The sequence below is a fragment of the Sphaeramia orbicularis genome, chromosome 13 (genome assembly GCF_902148855.1).
Source record: "Sphaeramia orbicularis chromosome 13, fSphaOr1.1, whole genome shotgun sequence".
In the NCBI taxonomy this organism is placed as follows: domain Eukaryota; kingdom Metazoa; phylum Chordata; class Actinopteri; order Kurtiformes; family Apogonidae; genus Sphaeramia; species Sphaeramia orbicularis.
In genome coordinates, this window is record NC_043969.1 from 10069697 (window position 1) to 10088744 (window position 19048).

The following is a 19048-nucleotide window of genomic DNA, read 5'->3' on the forward strand; positions in this document are numbered from 1 at the left end:
GGGTATCGGCAATATGAGAGGTATCGAAAGATAAATGAGGTAGCAGATGAATGAGTGACATAATGTGTTGTCATAAAAACTCTTAAAGTCTCATTACAAATCCAACAGGGAGTCATCCCTTCGTGGTGCTAATGTTGGCAAGTTCAAACAGAGGAGAGGCCAAACAAGGTGAAAGTTGAGTAGAAGTCATATATAAAGGCCAGTTTTTCACAGCGTAGACTGTGGCAGCTGCAGGCGCAACAGCAGGTGAGTGGAAATACACACACATAAATAAACATGACCTTGAAGACACTGACCTTCTACACCAGTAACCTGTTGAATATAACACATGTATAAACATTCTTTTTGCATCCTGTCATCACTACAGGGCAGTCAAGAAACCCTGGTACCAAAGGTTTTTGTTCAGGATGCAGACCTTGGTAACTCTGTGTGCTCTTCTCTCACTCCTCTTTTCTATCCATGCGGATGTCGTGGAACGCTTTGAGGTTTGCTTTTTCTTTTTTTCAACAACTGTTACATTTCATCTGTGTTACCTGAATGTGTGAGTAGTTCACTTTCAACCTCTGTTAATTATTATTAGTTATTTTGTTCCAGGATGTGCCAGAATGTGTGAAGTACTTCTATAAAGGAAAGGTGCCAGAGTGGGGGGCTTTGACACCTGGTGCCGCCCGCCTCTGTCAACGTTTTGTCAACAGGTAAAGAAGGAGAGTAGAATTGAAACCTTTGTATTTGAGTAAATATAGAACACTGAGAAGTGAAATTTACTCTAGACATCAATAAAATAAAGCTATCTGAATCTGTTAATCTGATATGATCGTTTCAAGCAGGGGTGTCAAACTCATTTTCTTTCAGGGGCCACATTAAGCCCAAATTGATCTCCAGTGGACCAGACCAGTAAACAATAGCATAATTACCTGTAAATAATGACGACTCCAAATTTTTCCTCTTTGTTTTAGTGCAATCAAGATTGAATGATAAAAATATGTACATTTGCAAACTATCCAAACAAAAATGATGTGAATAACCTGGAAAAAAAAGAGAAATTTCTTGAGAAAAATAAGTGCAATTTTAACAATATTACACCTCAACTTACCATTTATACATGCATATTACGGATTGGATCCACAAAGGCACAAAATATTTAATAACAGGAAGAGCAGTGTTAAAATTTCACTTTCAAAAATTCAGGTTTTTCGCATTTTATTGTTAAAGGATAGTTTGCAAATGTTAATATTTTCATCATTTACTGTAAGTTTTTACACTAAAACAAAGAGAAAAATTTGGAGTTGTCATTACTTATTTACAGATGTAATGTAATATGTTTTTCACATTAAACTAAAAAAATTTGGAGTCATTATTTATAGGTTATTATGCTATTATTTTAGTTGAGCTCACATTGGTCTGTAAGTGGAACCTGAACAAAAACGACTTCGACATCCTTGATTGTTAATATCTTAAGTGTAATTTTTGCGCTTTGCAAATTCATCCCGCGGGCCAGATTGGACCCTTTGGTGGGCCGGTTTTGGCCCCCAGGCCGCATGTTTGACACCTATGATTTAAAGTATACCCTGTTGATGATGAGTTTAGGTTCCTTGTGAGTTCCATTTCTATTGATTATAAAATCAGACTATTGCTCCTTATGAACCCCAGATGTTATATTCTGAATCTGTGCACCACCAGGTACCACTTTGCTACACTTTATGACACCAACCATCGAATTGCTGTCTACTCTGCCTATCATTTCCAGCCCAGCTATGGAGGTGGCAGGGAGAGACGCTGGTTCGTAGAGCCCCAGGTTGGTGCCACATGTGCTCACACTACACTTTGCATCTTTTGATGTGTTATCATAGATACCAGACACTTTCCAAGGATGCCTTTTGTTTTTCTAGTTCCCACCTGCATGCACTGCAACCACTCTCATTAAAATATTCCCATTAAAAGTGCAATAATGACATACAAACTGTGTAAAATCAACAGTAATATTCTGTTGTACCTCTGAAAAGTTTCCTGTTGTGCCACTAATAAAGGCTGTGTCATCTAGCTGGTAAACATGGCCTGGCAAGCAGAGATGAAGGATGGATACTGGCTGGGGAAAGACCACCCTGGGGTCTACCTGGGAGAGAAGCAGGCTCTGAATGAGGACTACACACACTCTGGATTTGACCGTGGCCACCTCAACCCTAACGGACACCATGCAGGTAGTGGAGGGTGGATGTTGGTGTGGTTTAGTGGTAAAGTCAGCAGAGGGCAGCAGTACACAGACACAGACACGCAGCAAAGACCACTCAGACTTGGAATAGGGTTGATTTTCTTAACCATGAACTCAAGGACTGGGTCACCTTTGGAAACAGTTTAAGAATTAGTAAAATGATGTAACATGTTCAGAAGTAAAATTCAACAGGTGTGTTAATGCAGCAGTATCATGAATCTATAGGAGTACATTTACAGTATTTTTCAAGTTTTTTTTTTTTTTTTATTAAAAGGCAATATCATCCTCTAAAGCCTGCTTAGTCAGCATATAAGTAAAAAAAAATATATTGGAAAAAAATATTGAAAGCAAATTTTAAGACTAATTAATTAATTAATTTTAGTATCTTTAATTTGCAAAAGTATCTTTGAATATATCAGCCTATAGCTGTTTGCAAATTTTATGAAATCCACAAATTGTCAAAACTGCATTATTTGTAACTCTTCCTCTAACTTTTCCGTTTCCTACAGTTCCTAGCCGTAATGCCACTTTCACTCTGACCAATGTGGTCCCTCAGAACCCCAAGATGAACCAAAACGCCTGGAGGATCCACGAATCTGAGCTCAATGACCTTTTCCGTGAGAAGTGTTCTAAGGCCTATGTTCTGGTCGGTGCCATTCCCTCTGCAGACAACTGGATTGTCAAGAACAATGTCAAGCGTGTCAACATCCCTGACTACCTGTGGAACGCCTACTGCTGTGTGGACAACAATGGAAGGCCGATTCAGAGTGGTGCTGCCACAGCAAGAAACACAGAGGAGAACTGGGTGGAAAAGCTCACTCTGGATGAACTGGAGGAATTTATGCAGCAGTTCTCTGATCAACCAGTAGGGGAGCTGTTTCACAACAGCTGCAGAGCATAAAGATGAGCAGAGGGAGGATGACAAAGTATTTAATTACATTAAATAATAATAATTAATTAGATTTCTGTATTCATGTACAGATATGTTCAGTGGTAGTACTGAGTGAACAATGTGTGTTATCTGCTTTGAGAAAAATACACCCTTGTTATACTTCAGTCGACCAACAATGATGAATAAAAATGAACTGCAGACCCATGAAGTGCCATTTTATTAGCATTAGTGAGCACATTTTATGTTTTTTTGTTTTATTTGTATTATATTTAACACTCAACCTCAATCACGTACCATTACTGAATAATATTCAAATAAAATAAATGAATAAACTTTAAAATAAAGAAATTACCATACTGTCCAAGCTGTAAGGCGCACCTGACTAGAAGCCACACCTGAATATAAGTCACATCTGACTATAAGCCACAAGTGTCCACGTTGTAACATCAGATATTTACACAGAAAGATGGTAAACAGAAAGATTATTTAAATATTTATTTACATACTACTTTTTTCCAAACAGTGCCTGTAACACAGCAGTTAAACGGCAGGAACACAGCTGATTAAAAAAAACAGAAAAGTCATTGATCTCTACCTTCATCTTCCTTCTGCTCATTGAAACCACTGCAGTTGTCTTCTTCAGTGTCGGTGTTGAACATTCTCAGAAAGGCTCCGTCACACACCTTCTCAGTCTCTCTTCCATTGTTGCTCTCAGTGCCACTTCCGTGCTGCAGCTCTGTTTCCTTCTTAGACAGACACATCGATTGGTTTGAACTTCAAAGCTGCATCATATGCATTTCTTCGTGTATTTTCCATGATGAGGGTTTGTGCATGACACACAAAATGATTGTTAAAAGTTAAGCTTAAAACTTCTCCTCTCCACATCACCTCTTCCACCTGTCTGTCTCACTGTCTCACTTTCTGCTGGAGCACCCCCTGGAGGCCGTTAGCCTGTAAAAATCTATACTTGAGCCGCATCGTTGTATAAGCTGCTGGGTTCAAAGCATGAGAAAAAAGTAGTGGCTTACAGTCCGGAAAGTACGGTAGTTGCTTAAATGTTGAAACCCCCTTCAGAATAAAACTTATTCACCAATTCCAGTTACGGGATTTTATATGTAAGTGTCATCTACAGTTGCATGGAACATCTCCTATTATTCACCCTTTCAGTTGCAAATTGAATGGTTTTATCTTTTTGAAACCAGTACCTCAATAGTTAACATTCCCCAACACCTGAAGTTTTGGTGTGTATACACATTTTTTATTTTTTCCACAAAATGTGGGCCTTTTTACTCAGAGTTCTCTTTGGTTTTCCTCCATAAGGAAGATTTCTTCATTTAGCACATATCTTTGCATTTCATCATTATCTGAAGCCAAATCAACAAAGTTATGAAGACCTTCTACATATTATTCATCAAAAACCACGAACTTGTACCCACCCTTTCATACGCAGTGTTGTAGAACTCAGTCATACTGGACCATGGGGTGGTCCGTCCATGGAGGCAGCTTGGACAGTTTGTCCTCGGTGTCTCTTTCTATGGGCCAGCCCCACGACTTAAAGAACCCACTCAGATTCATCTCCACAGCCTGGGAGAAAGTCACAGCGTACAGGTTCATCTTTCTTTTGTTGTCTTTGGGGAAGTTGCTCATCTCATGGTAGGCAGCAAAGACCCTCTTAAAGGCATCCCAACCAAATTTATCCTGGAGCTGGGGGTGGGGTAAAAAAAAAAAAGAGATTAAGCTACAAATGGAGGCTGGTATGAGCAACAATATGACATGAGGCTTTCAGGAGAAAGGTTGCATTTTATTTAAAAGTTGTTTTTTTTTCTTGTCAAAACCTTGTGATTCAGGGTGACAGGTTTAGTTAAAGGCCAGTTAAGTAAATACAGTTATTCGGTCTTACCTGAAGGTATGTCTCCAGAGCCACAAACACACTCCAGCTGCTGAGATTTTTGCCCTCCTTTGCATACTTTTCTGCAGTACTCTGCCTTTTTGCTGGACTCAGTCCTGGCTGAGGCTGTTCAAACACATCACACATGTAATAATTTTAATCAACAGGAGGAATCAAAGTTGAGCTACTTTTCTTATCAGTTGACTGATAAACTGACTGCATTTATTTATTTATTTATTTATTTATTTTTTAGCTTTTTTCTGTTTGCTTCTCACACACACCCACACCTGGTGGAAACCACCACCAGAGGTAACTTGGGCCCCAAAGGCACTTCACCATATTAACCAATAAAGACCCAAACAGCAACTGGCGACCAATAGCATCTACTGATCTAAAATACCTAATACCTGTTGACCCACTAATCCTATCAATACAAAAAAATAATTGGTGTAAAATACAGTTTGTCATCTTTTCATGGTCATCAGATATGACCCATTTAGATGTTCAGAGGCTCCATAGTGAACGTGGAAACATCTTCTACAACATTGATTCACCAGTTAAACCCATGGAGTTGGATCAGTGACAGTGGATGGAGACACGGGGTGTATGGTCAGTAAATGATATTGTTGCTCAAAAAGTAACTTTTTCTTCAGTTTTCTCTGTTTCTGATATAATAACCCTCAACTTTAATCTAAGCCTAAATGAACATCTACATCATCAGTGAATTAAATGCAAGAAAATGCCTGATTTTCAGTGAAAAAATGCAGAATAAAGAAGATAATATTACAATAAATGGTGTTAAATCACTTAAGGTTAAATATTGAGGAAAATCCATTTGAGAACTCACACAAGAGCAGCACTGGGTCTTCAAGGGTTAAGGTCAACCCTGCAGTGTGGGAATGACACACACTACCTCCTGAGCCACAGTAATCCCAATGATGTTTTATTCTGTGTATTTGTATTGTATGAATCTACCACCACATGACAATATTTAAATAATACAAAATTAAATGAATATACAGCACTGCACAAAGGTTGAGTAACGCTCTGATGACCTTACCTATACATTTCTCAGTCTCTGTACTAAAATTCAATCTGGATAAATGGGAATTATGTACAGCATTAAAAACAAAAGCTTCAGGGGAAAAAACAGCTTATATAAACCAAAGTGATAGTATTTAGTATGACCTTCCCTTACAGTTATCATGTCTTTAACTCTGTTATTCAGACGATATGAGATTTACTGCAGTATTTTTCTGATGTCATACACCAGGTATAATGCAACACATGTCAGATATTCCTGTTTGTGATGCTTCTTATCATGGGGTCAGGGGTCACACGAAATGATTTCAGTTACTCACATCAATTCTGTACATTTTAACTTTAACCTTTAAAACCCATTTAATTTTGTTTTTTGTGTGTCTTTTAAGGATGTGCACATGTTTCCTGTGTTTTCTTGTTGTATCTGAAGATAAGAGAATGAAAAATAAATATGTATGCTCGTTTCAACACTGCAAATACAACAAAACAAAAGGTGGCCCAAGACTTTTGCACAGTACTGTAAATGAATAAACAGAATAGATATAGGGTGTATATGGACCAGAGGGATGGATCACACAAGTAAAGGATGACATGGCAATAAAAGATATATGCAGTACTAATAAATGTAAATATGTATCACTACAAATGATGTGCTCCACCTTTGCTCTGTTGACTCCCAGCACCTCCTCATGTACATACACTGACCACAGGTTACATGTGCACTCTGTGGTGTGTGGTGGGAACTCCCAGCAGCCCCTCTGCTGGTTGTGTCCTAGCTCATGGATGATGCCCCACAAACCTTTGGTCTTGGCATGTTCAATGCTGAGAACTTGGGGAGCTGTGGATTTATGTGCCATGACAGGATAGCCTGCATGCATCCAACCTGTAAAAAGCACAGATATTTATACTTATTTTTATATTTTTATTTATTGGTGGATCACTGTGATAAGCTCATTATCATATAAGTTCATCCAAAGTGAGGAATTTCTCACTTTGTTGGCTGTTTTACCATATAAATAAATAAATAAACTCCTTCAAGAAGTTCAGTATTTTTTAGATTTTTAGTCTCCTTCTCATTTTTTTTTCTTTTACATTTTAAATAAACTGGGTAAACACAAGCACTTAGCCCTGAGCAAATAAGGGGAAGTCAAACACACCATGAGAAATCTGCACATCAGTTACAAAACGCTCTTTGCGAGTGAATTTATGTGGTATGGCAGCCAGGTCAGCAATGCCCCTCATGATGTCATCCCAGTGTGTGGCCAGCTCATCAGGGTGGTCCAGGTCCCGAACAAACTCCGATGGCACAGTGAAGATGATGTTATCAAACTCCAGCTCTGCCCAGGGGGAGGGGGCTGTGCGCAGCAACGACCAATCAGCAGCTGTTGTCACACCTGAAGAGAAGAGCAGTGGGTACATCCAAAAGTGAATCTGAAACTATATAATTCTGAACTTTGAACATGCGCTATGAATAGCTGAATGCAAAAACCATCCCATTTTTGTCAGTTTCATGAATAGGACCTGCTATTGCTTACTCAACTACACATACAGAACAGCTAGTATATAGCATATAGCAGGGGTCACCAACCTTTTCTCCTCTGTGGGCTACTTTTACCTAATGAAGTTGCTGGAGGGCTACTCTAATTTAGCAACATTTATTTACATAGCTAATTTTCGTACATACACATATTTTATAAAATATGTTTGTAACATTGTGCTCTTTATTTATTGTATTTATTTATATATCTTTGTTTTAACATTTACAATACTTAAAAAAGTGTTAATATGAAACTACTATTTTACTTTAAGAAAATCAAAAGTTGAAAAAAAAACAAAACAAATACAAGCATTTGCATGTTGTATTCCTAAATATTTTAATACTATGTCAAAAATCATGAAATGGAATAATCCTGCATATTTTTTAATAGAATTATTAAAAACAAATAATACACACCTGTATGTGAATTTTTAATACTTCGAAATTGTGAAAAGGAATGTTGTCAGTCACACAATAAAACTTCACCCGGATGTGCTGCTGTATTTCTGAAGGATTTGACCTTTTCTAAATTCACATATGCTGTCAAAACATATCAGTTAAAAACAGAACTTTGTGCACATAAATCCACCATCCCCGTCACTTCTACAGAGTCCTCACACTGGAGTCCAACGCAGAGGCACCTGTTCAGGTCCGACTCCAGCTGTCCGAGCGCATGCGCAGATAGTGTACATATGTTTGCACTTGTCCAGGATGTGAACCACTTTACTGATGCCTCTGTGGAAGCGCTGGCCTTGGTCAGTTTAGTGAACATGGACTGTTGTTTTTGGACTTTAGTTTTCAGCTCTTTTACCTTCTCTGTACGGAGGCTGATTCCCACTGGAGAATCTCCAGAAGAGTTGCTGTGAACTTTGGTGAAATTCTGCTCCACGTTGCATCTTTTACTGACTTCCAGAACGCGCCACAGATCACACACACACACACGCACGCACACACACACACACACACACACACACACACACACACACACACACACACACACACACACACACACTCGTCTTTCACATTTGTCAAACAGAAGTCCGTGCCTCATTGTTGGTGAAAATAACTCCCTGACTATATTTGGCCCACATCGTTGCGGGGCTAAACCCACTACCTGCCTGGCATCTGGCTTATCCTGGGCCCCGCCCCTCTCCAGTGACAGGCAGCAAACCAGCGCTAAAGTTTGATTGACAGCTAGTTGACCGTTTCATGTCGGGGGGGCTGGCGGGGGCAGGACACTTGTAATTTTGATTGGGTGGAAATTTAGACCTGTTCTACCAAATGACAAATCAACTTTGTGTTCTCATATTAGTGACCCTTGGAGAGCCACCGGTAGATCGCGAGTAACGTGTTGGAGAACCCTGAACTAGTTCTATTTTTAGAACAGGCCTGCGGGCGACTCGTGTGGTCCCTGCGGGCGACCTGGTGCCCGCGGGCGCCGTGTTGGTGAGCCCTGATCTATACTTAGCTCAGCAACCCCTGAATTCATGGTTAAATATCCAGATGTGTGGTTGGTATGACCCCTCTATGAAAACAGATCCAGTAAACCGCTGAAATTCATGTCTTTTCTTTGTTTGTCTTATCATTACAATTTCAACTTTATTTTCTTTGAACTCCTTACAGCTACGGTTCACTTTGCTGTCAACTGTGCACATTCATCAAAATCTCTTAACCTGCACCTGGAGTGTAGTAAGTATGAGGTGTGATGTTGCATGGTGACATGGTTACATGGTTGTATTGTGAAGATTGTGTTGTTATGCAGTGAATAGCCCTATTTCACGGTTATAGTATTCCATCTTATCACAAGTACACAATCCATCTGTAATTCAAGTCATGAAGGTCACTATATTCAGAAAATCTCAAGATTCATCAAAATACAGTTGTAAAACCCATCAAATGAAACTGATAAGGACCCTCCCACAATAAAAACACCAAAATGTTTGCTGCACCAGCAAGAGAGTTTGAAGGAAACAGCCAATCACCACTGAGGGACCCAGAGTAGGATAATCAAGAAACATATCTAAAGAATGGACATTAGATCAGTGCTTTGTCTAATGAGTTTAAGTGTGTGTTGTGGTTTAATCTTCTGTGTTTTTAAGGTGCACAGAAAGGGTGAATGAACAGTGACTCCTATAGTGAAGCATGAAGTAAGAGATGGCAAAGATGCACTTTAGACTCACCAGATTTATAATACGGTGCAGGTACAGCTATTTGCACTATGACCTCTACTCCCTCCACTTGTGTTTTGGGTGGTGCCACCAGGTAGATGAGACCCCCCCATAGGTTGCGCACTTGAACCATCTCTGAGCTAATGGGGAATCGATCATGGACACATGGCGCTCTCTTCAACACTTCAGCTTTGAGTCTGTCTGTTTGACATCCTATCTGGACCTGCAAATATATGGACCATGTGATATTGACTGAAAAACTCATACTCAAGTTGCAGTAATGCTTTGTGTAATAGAATCAGAGCCATGTGAGTTACTGGTAAGAATACTGTATTGATTGAGACAGGTGCAAGACTTCTTCTAGTGGTATCTAACAGTGAAGTTTAAGACAACCAACTTTTCCTTAAACACTGTGATCAGTTTAACCACTTATAGATCCAATTTTGTCAGTCCCTGACTGTTTGGTTAAAGGTAAACTCAATCATAATAGATGATTGTAATGTACCCTAACACTGGATCATGTCTGCTGTAAAATGAAAAAAAAAAAAGAACAAGAGGAAGTCTGCAGTGAGCTATAGAAACATGGTGGTGCATCATGGTGGGCTCTGTGGAGCAGAGCCACTTCCTCTGTAGACATGATAGTACACTGTATCGTAATAAAAACATACGGCCTGATCACAGTCAAGGTGTACAAGTATATTTGCATCAGTTGTTAATCAGTATTGCAAAAAGATCCCCCCAAAACCATTCCCAAAATGTTTCTTTGGCCATCTTATTACTAGATCTTGCAATCCTGCAAATTTGAAGAAAATCGGATAAAAACTGATAAAATGGCGACCCAATGAGCGTGAAAACGTGCACAATTTTATTGTTAAAAGAGAGCAAAATTATTGTAGATAATGTTTTGTAACACAATAAATAATTACCACTCAACTCCTGTGTCTTTTTTTAGTACAAAATACACACATCACATTGCTTTTCATTTATTGATGATTTTTGTTGAACAGCTGTTTGATTATCTATTCTTATTTTCAGTATTAAGACAATCAACCATTTTGTTCTGAAAACCCTTCTTTTACAGCCCTTTAATTGTAATAATAGAACGGGAACCTGTTATTTAAGTATTATTATGACTAAATATGCACAACTAGACAGATTTTGGTATGCTCCCTGGCTGCAGAAAATGTGGTCACAATGTGTCAAACAGATGTTTACGTCGAACCACATGTTTTCAATGGTGCGTTGTTCACCAAAATTCATGTAGTGTCCGTACACCAATATACTTCCATCAATAATATGGCGTATATGTTTTATAGATATATTGTTATAACTTGTTCACAAATGTTTATTTCCTCCTGTACCAGGAAGACTTAGTTACAGATCTAACAGAGATGCGACCATGTGGTAAGCCAGATTTCTGTTCCAATTTTGTAGTGTCTGTACACCAAGTAGTGTCCGTACACCACATCAAAATATGTGGGCCTAATTTTATTGTTTCTGTCAATATATGGAATTTTTCAGCATGCATGCTTTAGACACGACATCTATGCAATAAACAATGCATGATTATACTGAGTGCTGAAACATTTGTATATCTTTGTAGGCATTAAATATGGAGGCTGTTAGGCTGGAGTGTCTGTACACCCAATAATTTCTGATTTGACAGGGGTACAAGCCTGCGAAATTTTTAGTAGACACCACAATACAAAAATATTTTGGACTTTAAAAGAGAAATATCAGACAAATAAAATGGCCTGTCTGATTTTGTGATAGAGGATTATTATTTTTTATCTACATATGGACCCTTTCTGGTACCCTTGATTGTGATCAGGCTGATAACAATTCCTATTAAACACATAACTGTGAAATATTATATCGCATTTCTGCATTTAAATTCCACTATATTGGTCTTGTATCTGCAGTCCCTCGTATGAACTCCTACACATGTAATGTGTATTGGATGTTGCGTACTGTACCTTCCATCCTTTGTTGATGATCTCTGCTGGTATGGCCATGTAGGTCTTCATACCAGGGGACAGGTAGAGACCTGTACTGACCCATTCCTCCCCTCCTGTTACATTCACACAAACACACACCAAGTATATCAGCTCTGCAGGACATCAGTTCACATCATATTTACATCATGTTTGTCCAGAGCAGTAAGGCTCTGACCTGCTGTCTTCACGTCAACCTTGATCCTGTGGTTATACACGACTGGCAGCAGTGGGTTATTCTTAATGAGGTGCGGCAGGAGTTCATCAGGATCTGGGTGAACTTTATAGAGTTCAGACCCAACATGGAGGAGGAGACGGTCTCTGGGACTCTTCACAGGGCAGCTCTCACACACCTTGAAATAAAATTGATCCACACTGAGTACAGGTCTGTACACTCAATCTAATGACAAGTGTAGAGTGTGATATAATTAAACCTGTGGCATTCCTGTCTTCTTCACGATGTCAGTGAAGGTGGACACCACCTGTTTATATGCGTTATCATCAGTCTTCAAACGCAAGTACTTAGAACAGTCTCCACCCAGCTTTGTCAGACACTCCTCCTCGCGTTTGGAAAGTTTATCTCCATGGGCACAATGACCGGCGAAGCGATGTAAAACATGGCGGAAGTGGTAGGTGTCTTTGATGGCCTGACTGGGGACAGGGGCCTTGAAGGAACCTTCTCTAATGATGTTCTCCAGAAGGCTCAAGCCCATTTTGGTCAATATCTTGTTCCCTGAATGACAGTTCAACAAATCCAACTGAATTATGTAGTATATGGTTTTACAGTCTATTAAGGTCTTCTTAAGGACCTTAGTTAACGGTGATATAGTAATTACATTTATTTATTATAATTATACATTTATGTATTTTAGCCAAAGTTTAAGCATTGTCACCTTTATAAACAATTTGATTTCTATTTTAGGAATGATCATCCTGACAGCCCAACCCTTGTGTTATGACTGGACATCCTTTGTGTGCAGGCAATGGGTAATATAATAGATTAGTCTGTATCAGGGGTGTCAAACTCATTTTAGTTCAGGGGCCACATTCACCCCAATATGACCTCAAGTGGGCCGGACCAGTAAAATAATACCAGTGAAATAAGTAAAATTACATTATGATAATGTTTACATCTACAACGTTTAGTTAAAAATCTGAATAATGTGAAAAACTTGAAATGTCTTAAGAAAAACAAGTGCAGTTTTTGTGCCTCAGTTTATCAGTTTATCAGTTTATCAGTTTATCATTTACACATGTGCATTACAACTTATATTACAATTACAAATGCACAAAACCTTTAGTCACAGGTATAATATTGATAAAATGGCATTTACTTTTCTCAAGACATTTCACGTTGTTCATATTTGTTCAGGTTATTCACATTTTTTGTAAAATATAAACATTTTCATGTAATTTCACTTTTTTTACACTTAAAATAAGATAAAATCTGCAGTTGTCATTATTTATCGGTTATTATGATAGTGTTTTTCTGGTCTGACCCAACTGAGATCTAACTGGGTTATATGTGTCTGTATGGAACCTGAAATAAAATGATTTTTACACTTTTGATTGTTAATATCTTCAGTGTAAGTTTTGCGTTTCACAAATTCATCCTACGGGCCTGACTGGACCCTTTGGCGGGCTGGATTTGGTCCTGGGCCGCATGTTTGACACCTGTGGTCTGTATCATCTCTTTAAACTGGGTTTTCCTGTATGTGTTAGGAATTTCCTCATATAATAATGACAGCTGGTGCTTTTCTCATGTCGTATGGTGGAATTTAATAGAAACTGTGTAACTCTCGTTCTGGATTATGTGTAGCATTAGACTGTCATCAGTATGTACTAAGGTCACATCATATTACAATATTTAACATTCTGCAGGTGCCATACCTGAAAAGTCTGTCATCAGGTTCTGGCCCTTGTGTGTCTGTGCCCAGTACCAGGCGTGTCCACCAATCAGCAGGCCTCCACCCTCTGCCACAAACTCTCGGATTTCCTCTATACAATCATTTCGGTACGCTGTGCACACAAATACACTGAGGTCTTTCCGGAAGTTTGTCTTCTCACACACAAACTCTGTCTTGCTGAGGAGGTCAAAGGCTTGGTGTAGGTCTGGCGTTACACCAACAACACCCCTCCTGCCTTCATCCAACCAGTGAAGGGCATTAATCCAAAACGGAGCCAGAGACTGTGGAGAAGGCATTTTATCCAGGAGAGAGACATTATTTTATTGAAGAGAAAACTGGTAAGAGATATAATAGATGTGTTCATATTAAAACAGAATTAGTTCTCAAAAGCTGTTGAGAGGTTGGAGTGAAATTAACATCACTGTACATTCATTATTTACTCACTCCTTAAACCATTTATGGAAGATTTCTACCTAAAACTGACACTTGTCTGTGCATTAAGTGACACACGTCTGCATTATTTAATTATTATTATTACCTCTCGTCTGAGAAGTCCTTCATGTGTGACCACAACAACCCGTCCTTGCCCATAATAAGCTCCTGCCAGGAACGCCCGTCCATCCTCTGTGGTACCGATGGGAAAGGCCAGGGGTCCATGAACCAGGACCTCAGAAGCCACCACTCCATTCAGGAGGTCAAACTCTGAAATCCCTTGGAGTAAAAATTCCAAGTCATCCGCAAAGTCTTTTCCAATTCTGCCATCAAAAAAATGATAAAGACAACATGATAATGAATAATGTATACAAAATACACAAGTATTTGAAATTAATGGTATGACTTTACATAGCCCTTTACAAGGACATTAGTGATCTACTGTTTGCCACATAGTTGAGCCCACATGTAGCTGCCTTTAGTCCTCAGATCTCACAGATTTTTGATCTTCTGTTGTTGTGGTTAGTTCGTTATTTAGTGCAAGTTAAGTTTCTGGATGAATTTCTGTTGTTCACTAACAATAGGTAAATGTTGATGAGAAATATTAGGCAAGTTCTTAGAGAGATAAAGATATAAAGAGTGTGCAGCAACCAATAATGTGATACCTGCCAATAATGTAGTGAAGCTTTAGAGTATTAACAATTTGCCAGTAATGTACTAAGTTATTACATTATTGGCTGGTTATTACCTTACTGGCCTAGCATTGAAAACATCCTTTAAAAAAGTAATAACAGCTGCTGATATGTAATAATAAATAAATAGGACTGCATTTCTTAGAAATAAAAGGAGTTTTGTGCAATTTTTGAGCAGTTTGTTCATCAAAAATAGGTGCAGTGCAGCCACAGTCGTCATATTCATCAAGAATACATACTATCCAGCATTCTCCTTGTTTAAGAGCCAGTTTGAGAGTTATTTGTTTTACAAAATCTTTATTTAGGATAATGCTTGCTTAATGCTTTGCTTAAATATGCAATTATATAATTTGTGTGCATCAAACTAAGGGTTGGGACCCAAAATGTGTTGGGGAGCTATTGTTATTGCGTCGTCATTTGGCAGAGGAAAACTGATCTGCTTGTAAAACTCCTTCTGGGTCCACTTGTGTTCATTACTCCGTAGTCCCCATGTCCTTGAAACTATAAACACATCCAATTGCCATTCTACATCTGTCCATGTAGTAATAAAGAGAAGAGGATGTGAATGAAGTTGGTAAGTAAAATTTCAATTTATAAATGAATGAAAAAATGTTTGGTGCTAGCTAACATTAACTTTTTCATCATTTGACTGCCTTTTATCTTTAGTGTTCAGTTCGGGGGAAAGTGAAGAAAGGGATTATAAATGTCAACACACAGCATGATGTAAAGTGATGCACTACTGTAACAGACCAAGAGCTTAAACGGCAGACACTTAAAAGTGAGATCTTCTACAGGGAAAGCACAGACCATGGAAAATGCACTAATCACATCTGAGTTAAATAAATGCATCTAGTCTCTTCTGTGCTCCAACTGGTGACTCATAAAAGAACGAAGTTACAGTGAGCAGGTCACTGTCTGCACCATGATCTCTGACTTAACAAGTGAATAGCAATAATATGATATGAGAATGAATTTTCATAATTAAAATAGAAAACAAGTGTTCTCTGGGAGAGTTTCTGAATATTGACCTCACAAAAGCCATGGGAATTACAATGGAGTGGCCTCGGTTATGAGACAAGGTGTAAAAGGCTTAACATTACAAAAACGCTGTAAGAAATGAAACAAAACAAAAAAAACTTAAAAAACAAAACAAAACAAAACAGGTAAACCAGAAAAAAAGTATGTAAAAGAAAAAAGACCAATAAGATTAAAGTTCTAAAAAAAAAAAAAAAAAAAAAAAAAAAAAAGACAGAGAGAGGGAAAGACTTTCAGAAACAATGTTTTGATCAATGTAATAATCAATGGCAACTCATGACACATGATAGCAAATTTCCCCTTTGGGTCCTGAGCTGAAAAAGCTGGAAATCACTCATCTAATCCAAACATTGAAACCCTCTTGTGTATTCAGATATATAATAGCAGTGGTTCAGAAAAGAAAAATAACATTTATGGTTCTTTCTTATACCCGAATACTGACATATTCTCTGGTTTAATAAAGGAACTTTGAAAGCTTGACTGTATGTGATTGTTCTTACTGATGCCACCTTACCGTGGTTGGTATAGTGTGATATGTTTTACACCATAAAATAAGGCTGCATTAACAGGACACACAAAGTGCAGACTCAGTGGTAAACAGTCTAACGTGATGTTTGATAAAGGACAAGATAAAGTGGGCAACATATAATCAGCTAATGAGATTTAATATCAAACTTGCCAAATGATGAGTCTTAATCAGTGTTTGAAAATATTATAATGATTACTAATTACTTATAACATGTTTATAACCTTAAAACATTATTAGAAGGGCATTCCTATTGTAAAGTGTCAACAAGTGGAATAGTGTAATGAGAATGATTGTTATAAAGTGTCAAGGGAAACATTTTAGACACAGTTAAAGGAAAGTTTAAGTGTAAAGTGAAAGAGAAGAATACTAACACCATGGCCATCCAGGATGATGGGATTTGAGGATAGACTGGAAGGTACTCTGCCTCTGCATGATGGTCAGAGAAGTAGACCCCTGCCACTCCAGACAGCTTATTCCCTACAAACTGGAGCAGAGTATTTTCCTTTGGGTGATCTGCAGCCCAGCTCCACGCCTGCCCGGCTATCAGCACTCCTCCTCCAGCTTTCAGAAATGCCACCAGGTCCTTCTGATCTGGACCCACACTGTAGGCATCTGTCACATACACACCAACCCCCAGATCACAGCTGAAGGATCCCACAGTTTGGGTTTGGAAGAGGGATGTGCTGAGATTATGAGTGACACCCTGGACATTGTTGTGGATCCCCACAGACTGGTTTTCAGATCCATCTCCTCTCAGCCAGACCAGAGCGTTCTCTACCAGAGCAGGAAAGGCAGTCAGGTAGCTTTCATGGCCCAGGACCACAATCCGTCCAGATCCGTAGAAGGAGGCAGCCATCAGCACCTGGCCATGACTGTTCATGACCAAAGGAAAAGAATGGTCTCCAATCAGAACCAGGTCACTCGGAATACATGGACCCCTGAAGTCCAGGTCTGTTAGGCCTCTCGTCAGGGAGACATAGGCCTCTTCTTGTATGGTTTGAGTGGCCTGGGTCGACATGATGAGTGTTTGAAGGTTGAAGAAGAGGTTGGACGTCAGGTTAGACAGCATAAGAAAGCTGAGCTGAATCAGGTGTATGCTGCACTAGCACATGGAACGGATCGGATGCAGCAGGATGGTGTTTTGCATCTGTTGAGTATAAATATACTATTAGAATGACTTCTTGCTTGCTTTAGTCTTATTAATCCAGCAATTAAATAGTGACACACCTAAAAGTCAACCCTCTTCGACTCTAAACACCAGCATTCACCACTTGAGCTTGTTGTGTGGGAATGCAAAGAAAGCAGACAGTGTTCAGTATAAAATGTAAGCATCACTCCTGGCTCACTATTATCATTTAGATCCTGTAACAAAACAGTGGCACACCCATAAGTCTGCCTGTTGTAACCCTAAACAAACACCAGCATTAACCACTTAGTTTGGGTTTTACCTGTGCAACAGACGATCCACTCGTGACACTCTGACAGGAGAGTGGGGTGAGGAAGTGAGATGACACTAGGACTATTTCAATGAAAAGAATAATGAGGAAGTTAGAGAATCACCACCCACTGTCACGGGAATGTCAGTGAACTGCACATGTCTGTCAGTATGTTCCTGCATAAATACCTCACTGCTTTTGTCACAATATTCAAATACAGGATACACTCTGATTGTGTCTGTGTTTAAAACCTGTTCAGCTGGTCATCCCAGGCTGTCTTTTACTATGTATTCCACAGGTACTCTACAGCTATTTCAATGAAAAGAATGAAGACAGTAAAAGGAGGGATTCCAGTGATCACAGCCCAGTGACAGGTTAATCTGAACATATGTGACTATATTAATAGCTCACAGCTATCTATGAACAGTCAGAGATGGGATACACCCAGACCGTGTCTATGTAAGAAACCTGTTTATCCTGTCACAGTGGGTGTGAATGATAGAACTTAAACACACGGTGAAGGGAAAAACAGGTTTATTAAACAAACAATACAACAGAGAAGGACAAACATAAAACCTGGGGATGGTGGCAGTCAGAGTCTGTAGAATAGATAATGAGTCCAGATCCTGTGCTGGCCAACGGGTGAGTCTGATGGTGGTGGGAAGAATGGAGAGGGAGGAGCCGGCGGCCACACTGGAGTGGAGACATGTCCAGTCATTCCAGGTTAGTATTTCTGGCAGCTGTACTTGTGATTCATAAATGTAATGCATATATATGCACATTTGTAGTACGTACATTATGTGGTATATCATAGGTGGAAAATAGCTGCTTAATTCATGTTGCAACAATGTTTTCATTCGTCAAGGTCATGTTTTATAGTCCTTTTTACTTCATACTTAGTTTTTGTGTTTGTAATAAAATTTTTCTGTATTCCTCAAAGCAAAGAAATATTGTATTCAAGATCATTCATCAGAAGTGATCACTATCAGGTAAGAAAACAGGAGGTCCCAGATGTATATGCCGATCAACCAAAACATTATGATCTCTCATTACTAGACAGATTACAGATTATCTCATTATAACGGGACCTGTCAGTGGGTGGGATATATTAGGCAGCAAGTGAACATTTAGCCCTCCAAGTTGATAAAGTTGTTAGAAACAGTAAAATGTCAATAGGAGGGATCTGAGTAACTTCGGCAAGGGTGAAATTATGATAGTCAAATCACTGGATAAGAGCATCTCCACATCTTGTTCATTCCGAGTGAAGCAGATCTCAACCAATCAATCA

The 19048-nt window shown here is 38.9% G+C and overlaps 2 protein-coding genes across 4 annotated transcripts; one reads left to right on the plus strand and one right to left on the minus strand.

The window, feature by feature from the left end:
* The first annotated feature begins 304 nt into the window (after positions 1–304).
* On the plus strand, positions 305–3298 carry LOC115432045 (endonuclease domain-containing 1 protein). The gene is made up of 5 exons (XM_030152817.1): positions 305–485; positions 595–695; positions 1681–1795; positions 2042–2198; positions 2719–3298. The coding sequence occupies exons 1-5, from the start codon at positions 408–410 to the stop codon at positions 3108–3110; spliced, it is 843 nt and encodes a 280-aa protein (XP_030008677.1). The 5' UTR covers positions 305–407; the 3' UTR covers positions 3111–3298.
* A 505-nt stretch (positions 3299–3803) lies between these two features.
* Positions 3804–17841, minus strand: LOC115431223 (TRPM8 channel-associated factor homolog). Of its 3 annotated transcripts, none has more exons than XM_030151452.1 (13): positions 17773–17841; positions 16696–17471; positions 14175–14391; positions 13620–13917; positions 12164–12462; positions 11908–12082; positions 11712–11806; positions 9748–9958; positions 7188–7424; positions 6690–6913; positions 5002–5115; positions 4538–4805; positions 3804–3844 (listed from the first exon to the last, which is right to left on the minus strand). In XM_030151452.1, the coding sequence occupies exons 2-12, from the start codon at positions 17391–17393 to the stop codon at positions 4563–4565; spliced, it is 2811 nt and encodes a 936-aa protein (XP_030007312.1). In that variant the 5' UTR covers positions 17394–17471; positions 17773–17841; the 3' UTR covers positions 3804–3844; positions 4538–4562. The 3 variants fall into 3 exon arrangements, with proteins under 3 accessions (XP_030007312.1, XP_030007311.1, XP_030007313.1); XM_030151453.1 differs by lacking the exon at positions 3804–3844 and adding an exon at positions 4052–4090; XM_030151451.1 differs by lacking the exon at positions 3804–3844 and having other exon boundaries at positions 4044–4805.
* Between the last annotated feature and the right edge of the window lie 1207 nt (positions 17842–19048).